Source organism: Lolium rigidum, chromosome 2 (assembly GCF_022539505.1).
Source record: "Lolium rigidum isolate FL_2022 chromosome 2, APGP_CSIRO_Lrig_0.1, whole genome shotgun sequence".
NCBI lineage: Eukaryota > Viridiplantae > Streptophyta > Magnoliopsida > Poales > Poaceae > Lolium > Lolium rigidum.
In genome coordinates, this window is record NC_061509.1 from 118,173,535 (window position 1) to 118,191,304 (window position 17,770).

At 43.3% G+C, this 17,770-nt stretch overlaps 1 protein-coding gene across 1 annotated transcript in view; it reads right to left on the minus strand.

The window, feature by feature from the left end:
* Positions 1–233: 233 nt before the first annotated feature.
* Positions 234–17,770, minus strand: part of LOC124692276 — a 59,782-nt gene continuing 42,245 nt past the window's right edge. Inside the window, exons 39-65 of the mRNA XM_047225615.1 lie at positions 13,700–14,008; positions 13,159–13,545; positions 12,753–13,071; positions 12,514–12,672; positions 12,261–12,424; positions 11,997–12,177; positions 11,639–11,908; positions 11,358–11,558; positions 9,476–9,530; positions 8,717–8,847; positions 8,079–8,588; positions 7,106–7,921; positions 6,780–6,856; positions 5,996–6,476; positions 5,828–5,914; positions 4,921–5,076; positions 4,639–4,823; positions 4,037–4,570; positions 3,759–3,936; positions 3,226–3,368; positions 3,020–3,146; positions 2,650–2,871; positions 2,186–2,542; positions 1,929–2,087; positions 1,571–1,852; positions 1,181–1,383; positions 234–475 (exon numbers count right to left, since the gene is read on the minus strand). Of these exons, the coding sequence (XP_047081571.1) occupies positions 1,300–1,383; positions 1,571–1,852; positions 1,929–2,087; positions 2,186–2,542; positions 2,650–2,871; positions 3,020–3,146; positions 3,226–3,368; positions 3,759–3,936; positions 4,037–4,570; positions 4,639–4,823; positions 4,921–5,076; positions 5,828–5,914; positions 5,996–6,476; positions 6,780–6,856; positions 7,106–7,921; positions 8,079–8,588; positions 8,717–8,847; positions 9,476–9,530; positions 11,358–11,558; positions 11,639–11,908; positions 11,997–12,177; positions 12,261–12,424; positions 12,514–12,672; positions 12,753–13,071; positions 13,159–13,545; positions 13,700–14,008 (6,574 nt within the window). The 3' untranslated portion in view covers positions 234–475; positions 1,181–1,299. The remainder of the gene's footprint in view (positions 476–1,180; positions 1,384–1,570; positions 1,853–1,928; positions 2,088–2,185; positions 2,543–2,649; positions 2,872–3,019; positions 3,147–3,225; positions 3,369–3,758; positions 3,937–4,036; positions 4,571–4,638; positions 4,824–4,920; positions 5,077–5,827; positions 5,915–5,995; positions 6,477–6,779; positions 6,857–7,105; positions 7,922–8,078; positions 8,589–8,716; positions 8,848–9,475; positions 9,531–11,357; positions 11,559–11,638; positions 11,909–11,996; positions 12,178–12,260; positions 12,425–12,513; positions 12,673–12,752; positions 13,072–13,158; positions 13,546–13,699; positions 14,009–17,770) is intronic.

Genomic DNA, 17,770 nt, shown 5'->3' on the forward strand with positions numbered 1-17,770 from the left:
CTTGTGCGGCCAACACCAGCAGCTTCTCAGCATGCTTGAGACGCAGACGGCATCACAACACAACCGAGGCCATCCATGGTGACAGCGGCAAGGGACAAGCTCCAAGCACTGGTATGGCCTTGATGACCGACCATGAAATCGCCATAGCACCACCTCATCAATGAAGTATAATCAAGGTAAAGCAAAATGACATGCATAAGGCATAGGGGCAAAGCCACGATACAAGGCACATATGGTAGCGCTCACAAGCGAGCTTTAACGATTTTTTTTCTGGTTATAACAAGCTTGTACAATTTACATAGGAGAAATCTGTTATACTATGAGCAACAACGCCGTAGTATTTTGATTAAGAAGTTTCTCAAACCTACAAAGCTATGTACATGTACGTCAGCGGTATATTTTGATGTCCTAACATACCTATAAGCAGTTGCCTTCTCTACACTCCCAACTACTCGAGCTGCAAGCCTACCAATGCCTGCAAAATATAAGCGGAATATGAATCGTGGTACACATCTGTTGGATGCTAATGCCAATGGAAGCAAACAATTTCTCGAAAGAAAAGAAGATACAGCCACATTGTCGGTTTTGCGGAGGAGACTTTCAAGTTTAATTTAACTAATGCACAGATACAATAGCACATGCACTGTCAGCAGGATAATCAGATACAATACAATCTTCTCCATCTGAACTGTAGCAGCGAGAAAATGGTGTTGCCTCTACTAATTTAGTGAATTTCATACTAATACTCACATAAATAAAAACCTCATAAAAATATAAAAAGGACAGAAAAAAGAAAAAGGAAAAAAATAGAATTGACCATATATTATTTGCCAATTGCATTATCTTTGGCAATTCGAAATATGTTATCAGTCGATCACATTATTGGCACTAAAATTAAGTTGGCTTACTTGCTTAGTGAAGAATAGACTGACATTACACCACAAAAAGTAACAAAAAGGGAAGTTGTGAGCTAAATATTTTTATCAAAATTCAAGCTGAAAATTCCCTTTAACTTCAGTTTCAAAATCACAACAGCCCAAGCTCACATAGAGTAGCAATGGTGCCAAAGCCGATTACTCATTTAGCAATATATAATTTACTCAAACAATCTTGATGAACATGATAATTTTTAGAAAAAACTGTAATATGCGTAACACAATAGCACTTAAGGTGTCCATACCTTTTGCTTTACCGAGTATGCTCAAATGCAGTCCTATAATTGACAGAACACTTGTTCTGGAACATCATAAGTGTATCTAATTGAACAATATCCTGAACAGTGCCATTGAACAATATCATCTATGCAAATGATAAATCCTGAACAGTGCGACGATTAGTATTGCGAGGGGCATATGGCCTTGGTACCTTCCATCTCAGTAATTCCTGAAGAATGTTTAGGTGACAGCAGTCATTCAGATTGACAAAGTCCAGCCGCAAGTCAAACTAAATTATATTGGGCAATGTTAAATTAATTCTACAGCGAGTTTGGTATTTAAACATTATGGAAAGGCATGCCATGTGCTTACACGTACAAGTATGACATTTTTTACATTTATATGTTTGTGTGTACCTTTATTGCATTCGGGCCATACGCTTTATAAGATTTGTCAACTGATGAGTAGATGGTAGTCGCTTGGTCGGACCCACGATTACACTTGATCAAACGGACAACTTCCCTTGAATTTGCAGGCTTGGCCTTCAAATATAAAATAAGCTTTGAAGGTAAGGATCCAGGAGCATCTTTTTTCCCTTGAGTAATCTCCACTGTGACAAGATCATCCCATAGTACATCCCAGATTACCGAGCATGGATCCTTTGCAGGATTAAACTTTCTCTGGGTCATCATAGGTATCTGAAACCAAGCATATCATGAAATCAAACTGAAAACCTGATAAACGTAGGTTACCTAGTGTCTAAATTTGTCTGACCTGAAGTAATAACACTCTTCTGTGAGTAACAATAACAATTTTCCCCTTAGGAAGTATGAAATGGTCCTCATAAGCATCAGTAGATGCAAACTTGCCTCGTACTTTAAAAAGGTCCACTTGACCGAGAAATGTACCAGATTCAGCTAACTGCAAGATAGCCTTCATAACCCCGCCAAAAAAGAGATTTGAGATATTGTCCAGAAGATGTTATTCAAGACTCAGTACATCAAGGCCTGTATAGAGAGACTGCAAATTACCTGGCCAGTTGCTTTATACTCATCATAAGGATAGATCAAACTATCACCACCAATGGCTCGAGGGAGACGCCTACGCAGCAACTGCTCCTCAGCCATTATAGCTGATGATATTTTCATTTTTACAGCATTTGCACCTTCAGTAGTTTTAGATAGAAGATCGAGGACTCCACTCACTGGCTGAGCAGCTGCACCAATTAAGCCTTTTCCAACTCCCTGTACAAAGCCTTCAACACCTGAAGATTTTGCACCCTCGATGGGTTTTGTTAATATGCCAGTGACACCTCTGAAGATTCCTTTTGCAAGAGCCCCGCCTCCATCTCGTATGACATCACCGAAGTCTTCCACTCCTTTGCTATCCTGGAGAAGAGCATAGCAACAGCAAACCAATTCGTTTAGGTACAACTCATACTACTAGCGTCACATTACACACATGCATATGAACATAGAAACAAGCGTTTATGGACCTGTCTCATCCGTCCCTGAATGAATTTCTTGTCCATAGATAGTGCTGCTATACCCTTGCTCATGTTACTTAAAGCACTACTGGCATTGCCAAGAATATCAACACCAGAAAGTAGTTGAAGAGGCTGGCTAAGAAGATCCTTTTGGATGTTAGATATAGCAGAGCTCATTAGTGCACTTTGTCGCATGCACAATTCCTCTCTGTACCTTTGAGCTATACGAACCTTAATGTTTGACAAAAAATACATCAGCTTAGAGAAAGCAATAACTAAAGAAGCAAAAAAGGTTGCGACTTCATAAAACTAGAGATAAAAGAATCAATTATCAGTAGTAAGAAAGACCAAGATACATTTTTTGTTAACACAACCCTACCGGCATGTGCTCCATGTTTCCCAGTGCAGTCATCAAGGATGACCAGAACCCAAGAACTCCTCTTGGCCTTTGGGTTGGGGACATTGCCATTGAAACTTTAAATCGGACCTCAGAGATATTCAGAAGCCTGTAACTGAAGGTTCAGTACTAACAGCAGGAAAGAAAATGAAAAAAAAAATACTAATAAGATGCGGTTAATTGCTTACCCTATTTTCAGTATTGGATCAATAGAAACAGCTGAAGGCTGAGAGCTAGATATCCTATCAATTTTTAGGTGTTGAACCATCTCGTGGAGGCGCCAAATGATCGGTTCATGGATGTTAACAAAAAAAACACAATTCTCAGGAACCTGCAAACATACGCAATTGGTTTTTAAGATACAGATTACTTCATATTATCTACTTAATAACCATCTCGTGGAGGTGCCAAATATTTGGTTCATGGATGTTAACAAAAAAAAATACAACTCTCAGGAACTTGCAAACATAGACAATTGTTATTGATTTTTTTGTTTTAAAGAAATCATAATATCTACGTGAAAACTCGGGGTACAGCAGTATAACTGTCCAGAATGCGGCAGTCAAGATCAAACAAAATAATTTACTCCGATAGGTACTAGACACGTAAGTAAATCTCTACTCAGTACAAGCTATGACAGGCCTGTGAAAAATTAAACTGAAATAGCTTTGTCAATCCGAAGACCAATTCGTAATAGACCACATTGAGTAAATGAGCTCACCTGCATACCGATATATGGATAAACACAAAAATCAAGAGCATTATTGGTCTGCATCGTCATAGAAAATTTGAGGACATGGTCAAATTGATTGTCCGTCTTCTGAGGACAAAAGAGGACAGGCATTGAAACAAAAGGCAATTGATTGTCCACTTGAATCCAGTGCATTCGCATTTTAAACCTACCATTGAAAAAAATGAAGACTTCAGGATATTGAGCATAAAGGAAAGAGGGGGAAAACAGCAATGAGAAAGTAACAAAGCAAACAACCAAGATTATACCTATTGATTCCAGAACCCATTCCAGATGAGTAGGCAAGTAATAACTGCTGCACTGAGAGGTAAAGAACTTCCTCAGGCATATGGTCAATTATGGAAATGCCCAGCTCTGTCAATTCCAAAGTAACATGGAATTCACTATCCAGATCTTGAGATGACTGCCCACAGTCTACCTCTGATGGCTGAAAGATCGGCGATAATAGCCTCTCAGTTGTTTGCCCTCGAGTTCTATTATCTGGCAGCCAATCACTAATTTGAGTGACGTGCAATTTCCCTTCTTTGACAACAGTGATGCGCAAGGCTTTCTTAAGCCCACTTGAAGTAGCAAGTGGCTGGTGATCCATGATGACATCAATGTCATATGTCATCGAGCTTGTAGCGTCAGTTCCATCAACCAATACCTCCAACAGACGTTTTCGGCCAAGATCCTCCCAAAAGAATGAAGCTGATGAATTTGGAGGTAGACTACGCCAAGAATAATCATCACCACCAACTTGCCGAAAGCGAACAGGCAAGAACATGGAGCGATTCTCTACCCTGTGTACGTGACTTATAATGTGATTATTAATTGTAAGAAAAGTTAATGGGAATTTGACAAGTTTTACCTGTACGGGCTGGACCAGCAAGCAAGCTGAAATACAACTTCATACCGTGAACTTTTCGTTCCACTTCTAACATCTACCCTAACAAAAGCTTGATCATTTCCTGTATCACTGTTCATGAGCACACACATAACTCCATTAGCATGAATGCTAAATGGTGTACTCCATTTGTATCCCTCCATCCGCAACTGCAAGCATACAAAACGGAAAAAAGATAAACAAAACAAAGAAGTCAAGAAACCCAATAAAAAAGTACGCAAAAGGCACCAATTCAAAGTTAATAACCTTCAAAAGTTCGTTTCCAAATTCTGAATGCCATCTGAACACCTTTGGAGGATCAGTTGGACATACATGCTCCTCAAGCTCAGTATGATACTCAGATAAAATAATACCTGTCCCAACTCTGTTGATAAAAAGTGCACGTGGAAGAAAATTTACAACCTGCATTAGGAAAATACATTTTTTAAATTGTTCCTTGAATCATAAACAGGCATACTATGCAAGAGGAGAAAACATACACTGGTACATATACATCACTGCCTCACAAGTCACAACAAACCTTTTAATGTTAAAACAGAATCGACAAAACATAGAAAATACGATTTGAACAATCGAACATGAATTCCATGCGATTACACATGTGACTAGTGAAAAAGACCAACAAAATGTAAATTTTTCGCTAAATACTCTTTAAAAACCGAGACCAAAGGGGCGGGATCCCTTGGCATTTCGCTCAAGGGTCTAGATATGAAGTGTAGGTGTAAAAGATATAAACACTGAGGATATAATATGACCAACACTATGAGCTTTATCCTACAAACCTTTTTGCAAGAGGAACTTGGTAGGCATACATCAGGATATCTATTTATTGCTCCTAACTTGTATATTTACCATTATATATTGAACTAAAATTTCATGTACATCACTAATCAATGCTGCCCGAGGCAAACAATAGTTGAACGAGAGTCAACTATGGCAATTACTTATCACAGGAGTCTGTATATCATTCTTGTAATTAAAATAGGTCTTTGTTTCTAATTCCCTACTGAGATAGTAAATCAGAACGAACAGAATTAACAATATGGTAAGTGAACTTGTCACCCAATAAATTCTACAGGACAATATATAACCACTGTACAGAAATAAACATAAATACTTCAAAATCCAGAAGATAACACATAAATATTCAAACCTTAGTTCTATCTGAAGCCATCTTCAGTTGAACAGAGAACCAGTAATATGATCCATCAGAAGTGAAAGCTTTAACATCGACATGCTCCTGCACCAGATAAATTGCACTGATCAACAAAGCCGTGCTTGAAAGTATTATCAAACGTGTGCAATATCACACTGTATATACCTTGTTCTCAAGCTCAAACAGAGACACTCCAATACTGTACTGTTTGCAACTGCCAACAGCTACACAAATTGCAACCCGAGCTGGGCTGAAGTTGTTATCTCGAGACTCACGCATATTGGTCGAGCGGTTCACATAATCCTGTGGTGAGAGCATTACATAGTCTGTACCACAATCTTCAATAATATCTAATATCTGGCAGTTTCTCTGTGATATGCTGCCTCTTCTGACAAGAGATTTTGAAGAATATCTGAGGGAAAATTTTGAAGATTTAGCCGCTTTGCTCAATGAGTCTGGTCTGCTCAATGAGTCTGGCCTGCTAAGTGAGTCTGCATCTGCGTTTTCTGCTGGTTCCACTTCTACAATACGATAAGATAGTGGAATGGAAGAATTGTTTTTTATCCAATATGGAACAAATAATCTTAGCGTCTTTGGTGCAGCATCACTTGCTCCCAGGTCACGTTCAACACTAACACGCAATCTCCTAATTTGGTACGCAAGTGAAAGTATTAGAATAATACCAAATCAACTCTATAATCACAGTTAACATACAAATATAAAATGCTAAATCAAGTATTCTGAACTGAGCTACTTCAGATTCTAGTAGTCCACGAAGAAACAAACTGAATGAAGATAGTTCTATCAAACTGTAATTCAATTATCGCTTATAAATAACCATGTTAACATATTTTTTTGGACTGCATCTGAAAGATGTTGTGAGGCAAATCAACATGGTGTTTGACTCTGTTATTAAGGAAACACCGTGAAAGTGTAAAAGCTTCCAAACCTCTGGCTTCGTTTCTGAACCATCCAGAAGGAAGAAATGTGTTCCAGGGACAGCAAGTCCATTATTAATACAGCATCCTAATAGGAATGAGAAATGGATAAATTAAGTTAATCCATCCAATAACGTAAACATGCAACAGAGGCCACAGAAACAACTAAGCCATCTAATAGAACAAATGAGATACAGGGAACAGCAGGGCGGTACAAAGTGCATTCCAGCTGACTCATCAGATCAGGTACTATAAAACTCTAGCAAACTTTTCATGACATGAACCGTGATTCACTAAATTGGTTTGAAACTATTCTATGAAAATGCATAGGCATTACCTTTTCCAAAATCCAGCCATTCTGAACAAACAATGTGAGATAAATGGATTTTCGTATATCTGCTGAATAGATGAACGCACTTCCACCTGATGATACAAAACCATGCTGCCTTTCAACCATGTTGCCTTCGGCAGACTTCTCCCAAATAGAATACTCAGCTTCATATGGGAGCTTATTTTCAAGTCTAAGGACTGAATTGAAGGAGAACTGCCAGTCATAAACAGGCATATTCAAGTCTGTATGAACAACGGAAGCATTGACTCCAATGCTAAGCCAGAAATATTGTTTAATACCAACAGGAGGGGAGCAGCACGAAAGCACATCTTTTTTCTCAAGCTCAGCAAGTCGAAGAACAGAATTCCTCGAGGGTACAGATGATTGTTTCAAGGTGCTTTGTCTAGAGAGTGAAGATTGCTGCTGCTGCTTAGGTTGGCTGTCATAACCTAGTGAAAGAACCTGACTCCAACTGTATGATTCATCTGATTTGGCAGAAAAAGGGCGAACTTGCAAACACAGATCCATATCCTTAATCATGGCAGTCCAAGGCAATGCCGTAGATGAATGAGGCTCGACAATAGCAATTATTTTCCTAGGAATTTCCGTGCTTTGCTCTTGCAATAGCTGCCTCCAACGTACCCAACGCCTTCGCCTAACACAATCAAGTGGTGATTTAGAAGATCTCCAGGAAGATGGCCAGTTTAAGTTTTGAATATCAGCAGAATATGCCCATCCATCACTATCCAAGAAATTAGACTTTTCGATTTTCCACGGTGAAGTCCACTTCCAATCAGGTGGAAGACGAGGCTCAAAGAACGCCTTCATAATAATGCATATATATTTTGTTAGAAGATAACAATGTATGTTACAATTGTTACTTTTTGCATAATCTAAAAAGAAAAGATAATAAGCAGGTTCATTTCATCACATAAAGGACAGGGTGATTTCATTCATCAACAGGCCCGAAAGAAACTACCTTGGATGAGTAAGAGCAGTCCCTTGTGCTCCATTGCCCTAATTCAATTCCATGGTCACTTGAGTGGTTACTTGTCCACCCTGAAATGGGTCTATACCACTGGTTTTCAAATACTTCATCAACAGTGTTGGTGGAACTGGTTGATCCAGTATTTAACATGGAGCTACTAATCTTGTTTACAGGGCATACAGAAACTTCAAGTTTCATGTCAGAATCATTAGCAATAATAGCAAGAGCCCTCAAAGTTGCATGTTTCTTTCCGTTCCTCATGGTGATCTCAAATGCAAAGTGGTTATTATTAAGTGATTTTGGGATGACTGACAGTGGTAAAACTGCAGTAAAACTTTCCCATGGACCATCTGGGGTCAGCCCTACCCAGAAACCACCCTCTGCATTGCTTATGCTGTCTTTCCAGCTCTGAAAGTTTGGTTGAGTAGATCGTTCTATATAACAACTTGAAAGTACTAAAGCACCATAGTGTTTGTTGTCTCCCTCGTTAAATACTGTGCCCTACAAAATGCAAATAACGATTTAGTTGTCTGTAATTCAGAATGCAAAATGAGAAGTAGACTAAATAGAAATTCAGCATGTCTTTTAACATTGTCGAAAGCTAAGCAAGTTCTAGAAAACAGCACCACCTTCCTTGTAAGAGGACATGTCATAACTCGCTTGACGTCAGCAGCTTGCTGAAGGATTCTGATAGAAGAAGCTCGCTTCAATGTTGTCATGCCCCGCCCAATAGGGATTGATAAAGAGCCAAGTACTTCACCTTACAAATAAATGAAGGATGTTACCAAATCCCAGACATTTAAAATGGATGGCAGTTTGTCAACAATTATCAGGTGAAAATATGGCATGTCTTCCATATGAGATGTTTGCACTTCCTACAACAGCACGGCTTAAGAAACAACCTAGTTTATAGAGGACTTCCATACAAGCTTGACTAATCAAAATAGCATAGATCATTTCGATGATATACTTCAAAAAAAAAATTTAAGCACTAGTAGACAAAGTATTGATATATAAAGAGACAATCTCAACAAGTTCATATTACAGAGAAATAATTCGCAGATAAAAGAGGCTGCTACTTAGGGATCTCCTGTGCATTTTTATTCTCATCTTTATACAATTCCAACTATGGTAGACAAATTTCTCAAGCACATGCAAGACTTGAATTTATCAGTTCATTACAGATAAAAGATAGTAAACAATGGCTAGTTTTGAAGGAGATAGGCACAGCAAAAATTGGAAGGCAGAAAAATTGATCAGTTTGTTACTGATCTTATACAGTAAAATAAGAATACAAAAAGCAGCAAAAATCAAGTATTTGATAGGAAATATAAAGAAAAACAATTGAAAACTGTTAAGTACGATACAAGTATTAGTTATAAAGTTACCTTTACCAGCCTTTGATGCCAGATTTGTTACCTCAATCTCTAAATTAGCTGAAGCCTGCAAAGTACATAAGATAACAATTAATGCAATACTACTAACACACCCATATAAAAAGAAAGATGCAGAATATTACAGAATGAGATGTAGTAGGCCAATAAAGCTCAACTGCTACTACTACTACTACTACTACTTAAAAAGAAGGCACGAATGCCCAGCTTTAAATTAATAAAGCCATACGGCCGATGATACAAGGATGCTGCAAGCAGCTTACAACACCACGCACACCCCAAGCACAAAAAAGATAAGAATCAAGCCCAGCTTGAGGTAGACGAAGACCTCCATGCTCGAAGCCTAGTCGAAAGCTGACGGCAACAGAGGAACGGCCAGACGCCATTGAAGCCAGCACCAAGTGAGCATTTTCCAGTGACTTAGGTAGAGCACCAACCTCCTTCCTCGCCGAAGAGGGTCCCTACCCTCTCGCCCTGGATCGAGGGCGCCGAACCGTCAAACGAGGAGCTGCTCACCCTTGAACAAGGAGGTTGTACCGACCCGGAGACCAACACAGAGGGATGCGTCACAAAGCCCTTCTTGCAGCGACGAGCACACCACAGCCGCCACCAGCACGAACAGGGACCAACCGAGACGGAGGGAAAGCTAGAGGCAGACACAGCTCACAAAGGATGCAGGGGAGCCAAGCGCAGTCGACCATCGCCTCCAGCAGCAGCACCCCAGCCACAGAACCCACCACGCCCGGCTTCACTCACCGGCAGCCACCGCCCCCAGACGGCGCCTCCAAGGAGGGTACGACGCCCATGGCACCGCCGCCGTCCAATCCGAAGGATTTTGAGCATTCGCCCGGAACGGAGGTGGGGGTGGGGGGGTTTGGGACCTCGGCAGCGCCTCCAGGAAGGTGAGCGGCGCCAAAGGCGTCGCCGCCGCTGTGGTCAAAGACCAAGAATTTCTTCCGGCTCCAAAGCACCCCACCAGCTCCCGTACAGCATCTACTCTGGCGCCAAGGACGCCAAACTATGAGACCTGCGGGGAGGAGAGAGCCAAAAACCGAGGGAACTGACCTTCCAGATCTGGCGCGAGACGGCCGCAGCCGCCGGCGCAAAGCCTGCACCCACCGAAGAACTGCCGTCCGCACGGCCAGATCCCCGGGCCACCGCACCCGCGGACGCCGCCGGCCGCGCGGTCGACGCCGCCTCACCTCACGAGGCCGCCGCCTCGCCGCCCGAAGCCTCCACGCCAAGCGCAGAGGGTAGAGCCCCCACCCAGGAAGGAAGGCCGCCGCCACCAGACGCCTCCCGCACCTCCGGCCGCGCCAAAGACCAGCCCTCGGCCCAGGAGATGCCCGATGACCCCACCTAGGCTACAGCGACCCGGCGCAGAGATCCCCTAGCCAGGAACTGCGCGGGGGGCCAGGAGCTCAGATCCCCGCTGCCCCCTTCACCGGCGTCGTGGCCTTAGGCCGGCGACGTCTCTGGGAGCGACGAGGGGAAGGGGGGACGGAGAGAAGGGCGGCGGCGGGCTAGGGTTCGCCTCCTCGGTCGCCTGGGGGGCGACGCGAGGAGAGCGAATGGTTCGCTTCCAAAGATCCAGCCACTACTACTACATCAAAGCCTTTTTCCCAAGCAAGTTGGGGTAGGCAAGATATGAAACCCAACAGAAATAAAAGGAAAGCAAAACAAGAAGGAGAAGGAAAAAAGAGTATTCGATACTCTCAAAAAAAAAGTTATTGGGTTGATTTGCAGCTAAGTTAATTTTTTTTTATTAATTTACACTAAGATCTGTCCATGGGTTATTGCAGGACAGGTCTAAAAAGAATGAGCCATCAAATAAAAAATTTAAATACTGCACTGAAACTACCACATTGAAAATTACCTGTTCTGGAACTTCAAATATAAAATGTTCGTTCCACTTAGCATGATGTGTCCTTAACTCTGTTGATTTAACAGGTTTTACGCATCTTGTCCTGGCACTCTGTGGGAACACCTTGTACTGATCAGAAGTATGACTTCCTATGAGCAAGCGCAAAGCACAGAAGTAGCTATGGTCATTGCCATCATCGACAATAGGCAATCCCTGCAATATAGACAAAGCACACTGTCAGTCATTTAAAGAAGGTGCATGTGCAAACTTTTGTGGGTGAATACGAGTATAACCTTTGACTCGAAGATCTGTATGACAACATAATATCTTTCTTCCGTGGAATTGGACAATACATTTAATTTATCAGAAAACCGCGCAGGTGGCATTAACAATGAAATTTGATTATCATGCTGTAACAGCTCAATAGTGGTTTCAGTATCTTCTAGTTTCTTAAGATAAACATCACATCCTAATTTGTTCTCAAAAACTACCCTCTGGATATCATCTTCATCCAAAGCAGAACAGGACAAATCATCAGCTATTTTTAAATTTTCAACATTGTCCTGCAAAATAGGTGGAGAAAATATAAATCGTGACGGGAAGAGTACAGAAAGCAGCAAAAACCAAGTAGTTGACATGATAAGACGGAACCTCATTTCTGATTGACGATCTTTTTTCAATATCAATTTGCCTTCTCCATGACAGTAAAGTTTCGATAAGTAAATCAAGATTTGCAGAACTCAGGTTGGCATTTAGAGGACTTGTTGCAGCAACACGTATCCTCTTACCAACCTTTGAAGGAGGGTGTTCACTGGTATCATATGTTTCCAACCTTCAATAAGGATTGAACAAATACAATTTAGTCATAAAAAAGTAAGGGAACCGTAAATTTTGTCGGGTAAATAGAAAGGTTACTTGAATATTCCATCAAATGGCTCAACCAAGGGTTCCCATGCTTCCAAGTGTCTATTGAATGTGGATGCAGCAATTGAACAAATCAACACCGCATTAATTGTCTCAAATCTCCCATGCGTCGCAAGATTTATACTCGCAATTGTAGTGTCGAAAATTGGTGTGACCTACATATTTGAAAATCACTTAACTACAGAATACAAATGTTTCAACAAGATGTCTGGAAAAGGAAACATAATTTAGCATGCCTACACACCATTCCACAGGAGCTGTCAAGGATGCTGATTGACAAAGATCCCAGCTTCAACTCGGCAGTAATATTGTCAGGTGCCTTTGGCTTAGCATGATCTGCAATACTGTATGCCAATCGAGCTGATGGTTTTTTTAGATCAGGTCGTGCAAGGAAAGTGCATCCCTAAAACATCAGAGTGTTAGATTCCTACAAACGTCAGCTGAAATAATGTTATAAGAAATGATGCAAGTGCGACGGATAACCTGATTTCCAACTTTCCAGATGCTCCAGCAGTTAGGTCCTTTTGAGCTAGAAGACCTGGAGATAGGGTCCTCTGAGATATTTGCCTGGTTCACAGAGCCCAGTTTAGGACAGCAAATGGAATCTTTGGTTGGCATTTCATCTGTTTTCGTTACAACACATCCAAGAGAAGCATATCCAGGAGGCGCCACTGGATACCAGAAGTATATTTCATCAACGCCTTTTCTGTCAATTTGTGCTACTTTCGTGAACTGTACAGGCCTTTCAGAAACTATCTTGTTGTCACACTTAAATAGAATGCCAAGAGTAGGTGGTTCAAGCCTGAAAGAAGCACAGGCATGTGAATTAAGTATCACAAAGAAACGCATCGTCTTCAAAATCTACCTGCCAGAATAAAGAGACCATTACCCCTCGGTTATACAGTCGCCAACTGAAGCAAAGCCAAAACGAGGTAATGGCCGCCATATTGAAAATGGCCGCTTTGTATCGCCACCTTTATCCCACCATATTCTTTCAAAATGTGGAGTAGATGTGCAGTAGCTGTTTGGCCTTGAAAAAGTTCTAACAGCATCCCATCCGGAAGTACTCTTGCGATGAATTAATTGATCAGTTGGCTGCTCACTCTGAGCAGAAGAATCTGCATTCAGATCTTTAATGATATAGCAGTTTGGATTCCTTAGCAGAACATGATGCAAATCAAGAGCTTCAGTTCTGGTGGGTTGGTTTGCAGAACTGTGTGCATGGAACGTAGCAACCACATTGTCCACACGCCAGATGCTAAATCCAGAAGGCATTCTGCAGAAAGAAGATAATAAATACAAGAACAAATACAACTTTTGTTAGTATTTTCAGTTTAATCCTACATAGGTGCTACTAAATCTTTTGTGGAGGACAAATGATCAAAATAAACAATGGCAGACCAAATAATGCAGAATGATGATGTCATTACCCAGGAGCAGACAAGAGAGTATGTATACAATCTGAAAATGCTGCAGACGTCACTAGATCAGAACGAAGGCAGTAAACAACATGATTTGAAGGTGGCTGCCTTCCACTATTTACCACACATCCTACAGCTAAGTATCCAGGTGGCGGCACAGGAATCCAGATAGAACAGTCATTTTCCTCAGTTGTCTTCTTTGAATCCGCTAACTCCAGAGATCCAGGTAATGTATGTACAAGCCTAAATCCAAGAGGTTTCCGCACACGGCCATAGGTGTTGCTTACAGCAACAACGACCTGAGAAGGAGGCACAGACCTGAGGAGGTGGAGTCACCCAACGCATTAGCTTTAGCAGGACAGGATGAAAGATAACAAAATTCTAGAAGTTCCTAATTAAAAACTGAAAGTCCACCGATCTTCCAAAAACTTCGAAAATCAAGGGAAGAGGTGGCAACCACATATCAGCTAGCTGCTCCACAAAAGAGTTGACAGGAAACAATGTACATATTACTTCTCATAGAACTGAAAATATATTGCATCTTTTCTATTCCCTCAAATCCATAATAAGTGTCGTGGTTTTACTAAGGGAGTAGAACAAATTTAAACTAAGACCCCGACACATATTATGGATCAGAGGGAGTACTAAAGTTTTAATGTAAGAGGTACCACATTAAAAGTGTAGGATGGATTAACATTCCTGAGCAGTCAAATTATAAAAAATCATTCTCCATAGTGATAAATGTAGAAACGAATAAAAAATACAATGGCCAAACCTTTTCATATTTTTTCGCGAAAACGCAAAAAGTATTGTGTTTCGATGCATTGATAGAAAAGAAGGTTATATGTACAAGAGAGGACCAACACCACACCATACAACTCGACTGAAAGCTAACTAGGGGAGCAGCTGGCCAAGACCCCTCGCACCCGCGCTCTTGCTTCCGCTTTAACCGAGTTAACCGTGTCCCAGCACGAGGATATTGAGGGACTAGCGTTGTCGAAGACGGCCTAGTTCCGATGCTTCCAAATGCACCACGCCGTGAGCATAATCAGCGACGAAGTTTATTTACGCATGGCTCTGGGTGTGGATCGCATAACAAGCGCCACACCAGTTCGTCCAACACCTCGGTGAGCTGTAATCCACGGAGGCAAACCCAGAGCTGGATGTATTGCCAAAGGGCAAGTGGGCCCAATGCCCCTGAAAAGTCGGTAATCCATCTGTGGTCAGCCAGCGCCTGCTGCACCGTGTGGAGCTTCCATGGTCGGCTCCTAACCAGCGCGTAGAGATCCAGCGCTAGATCCTCCACCGATTTCCCGTCAATCCACCTGTATTGCCAGAACACCATCATGCTGGAGGAACACCTGACGTTCATCCCTGGAGAACTGCATACCAACGGACCCGGAGGCTGATGGCCGTCCGTGCAAGGTCCGGGATGCCCAAACCACCGTACCAAAACGGCATGGCAACCTTGTCCCAGTTGACATGACAGTGTCCACCCTTGGCATCCTTCCTGCCCACCCATGCGCAAGATCTTGTTCACCTGCTTTCGAGCTTTCTTGTTTAGGGATAGCACTATGGGCTGGTGAAGTGTAATTGCCACGAGCACCGACTTGATGAGGGCCAGTCGCCCCGCCCTCAGCATCATGGAGGCTTTTCAGGTGGGTAGCTTGTCCGCGATACGGTCAATCACCGGCTGGTATGAGTCGCAAGGAAGCCGTCTAATGGCGAGTGAGATGCCCAGATATTTTGACGGGGTAGGGTGACAGCTGGCACTCCATGACCGCCGCCGCCCAAGCAGCCTCCTCCTCCAAGCATGCAATCGGGGCACTTCATGAAGTTCATTCGCAGCCCCGATGCATGGCCGAAGAGCTCAAGGATGTCGCGCACCGCGCGTAACTCATCCTTATCCGTGTGACAGAAGATCACGACATCGTCCGCAACTCCTGGCGTGCTAAACGCTTCAGGACACCCCACTCTATGGCCTTGACCAACGCCTTGTTCAGAGTGTTCATGACTGGCACGAACAGTGACAGTGAAGAGCAAGTGGGCCCACTGGCCACCAATAGGAAACCATTTCATATTTATTGCTGGATTAAAATATTGTTGATCAATAGCCACACTTCTAACTTGTGTGCTGAGATAATTCGAAAACACAAATGCACTGGTTTACATATACACCAGATGAGATTATTTGCATCTAATTATTTCTGCAAATTTGCAAAACGACCCTAACTTCATACATAATAATAGATAGTAGAAAAGAAGTAGAAGTAGCAATGGTTTAATCAGAAACCATAACAGGCCCCCCAAAAACCAAACATCGTTAGTTACAATTTTGTCCTTGATTTCAGCCATTTTTTTGCAAGAGATGGTAGGTTATTTGTTTGCCTTTCAAAAATTATATGTTCTGTCAACCTTTGAAATTTTTGATCATGTATTAGAGGCGGTCACATACCCTACATATAGTTGTACAAATTAATTTATTTTGCATGCCTCCCACCTCTGCATTCCATGTCCTTCAAAATTCAAAAAAACATTGTCCACATTACCTGTGAATACAAACCATGTCCCAATGAAAAAATAACTTCTCCCCCCCTCCCCCCGCGTTGTCCTCGCTTGGGCGACTCGGAGGCGATTAGGTCTTCCCCCTCAGCGCCGCCTGCCCCTGCGCCTGCCCTCGCCACCACCACCGCCGCCAGTCGGCCTGTGGCGGCGGCGAGCCTCCTCCGCCTCCTGCAGCCTCCATCCTGCAGCCCTCCCCTCTCCTTCTCCATTCACAGCGAACGGCGCCTAGCTTCTCAGCGGCAAGCAAGGTCTCGGTCCAGTTAGTGCCACCCCTCCGCTGTTTGTCGTGAGTCGGGTCTCCCGCTCGCTGGCCCATGCTGGTAGGCGAGGGCATGCCGCCAGATTTGACCATGGGTCAACCTGCGGCCAGATCTGACCAGGGTGTCAATCTGCAGCCATGGCGGGCCTCTGAACTGCTCTTTGGGCGTGGATCTCTCCGGTCTACGCAGATCTGTACAGGGCCGGCTTCGCTGCGGCCTGGAGGGATGGTGACGGTGGCTGTGGCTGTGGGTGCTGGAGGTGCGTGCGTGCGGCAGCGGGGCTGGCTTGCTGCGTGCGTGCGGCTTGTGCTCCAGAGGGAGTCGGGTTTGGCGGCTCCATGGTTTCCAAAGCAGCGGCTCCAGGTCGTGGACGCGGCAGGTGCCACCGTGCGGTGCTGGTAGGTGGTCTCGGCTGTGCGGGCAGCAAGATAGCCTGCATGGGAGGCATTCGTGGTGTAGGAGTCCTCGTGCTCCTACCCGGATCTTGGCGTAGTCCCTTGGACGGGGGTCGCTAGTCGGGTGAAAGCCCTGCCCGATGATGTTAGTACCAGTTATGTCGACGCTCTCGTGCGTCGATTCCCTCCCTGGAGGCGTCATTGAGGATGGTGCTCTTCCACCATTGGCTCCGGGTGAAAATCTTCGGTCTGGTTAGCTGGACGGGGCAGCGACGACGCCTTGGCGCCGCTTCCTTCTTGAAGGCGCTGCCATTGGAGCCTTTGGTCCATGTCAACTGGTGGTTGCGTGGTTCTTGGGATGAGGCTGAGTGGCTTACGGAATGGTGGTCGTCCCCGTGGGGGTGTGCTCGAAATCTCCTCTTCTTCGGTTGTCTGGCTATCAGCTACAATTTGAGCTCTAGGGTGAGCATTCCATCGTCTGACGGTACGGCGCCCTCGAACCTCGGCAAGAGGGCGGCCTCTTCGGCGATGGATGGGTTGTACCGTGATGCAGTTCGTCCGTGTTTGTAGCAGATGAAGGCGCTTTCGTCCGTTGGTGTGGCGCCCTCCTCCTCCGCTTCGCTAGCTCTACCTTGATCAGAGATGAAAACATAGGCGTTTGCAGGCTGTGTTTGTTGTTACATCTTGTTTGCCCTGTATTTTTCTGGTTTTCTTTGTTGTTCTCCTCATCACCTTGTAGCTCTGGCCGTTGGTGGCTTTATTAATTTAAAGCTGGGCATAATGCCTTATGTTTTAAAAAAATAACTTCTTAATTAAACACAAATCTCAATAAAATTTATAACCAAAATTCAGACGAATTC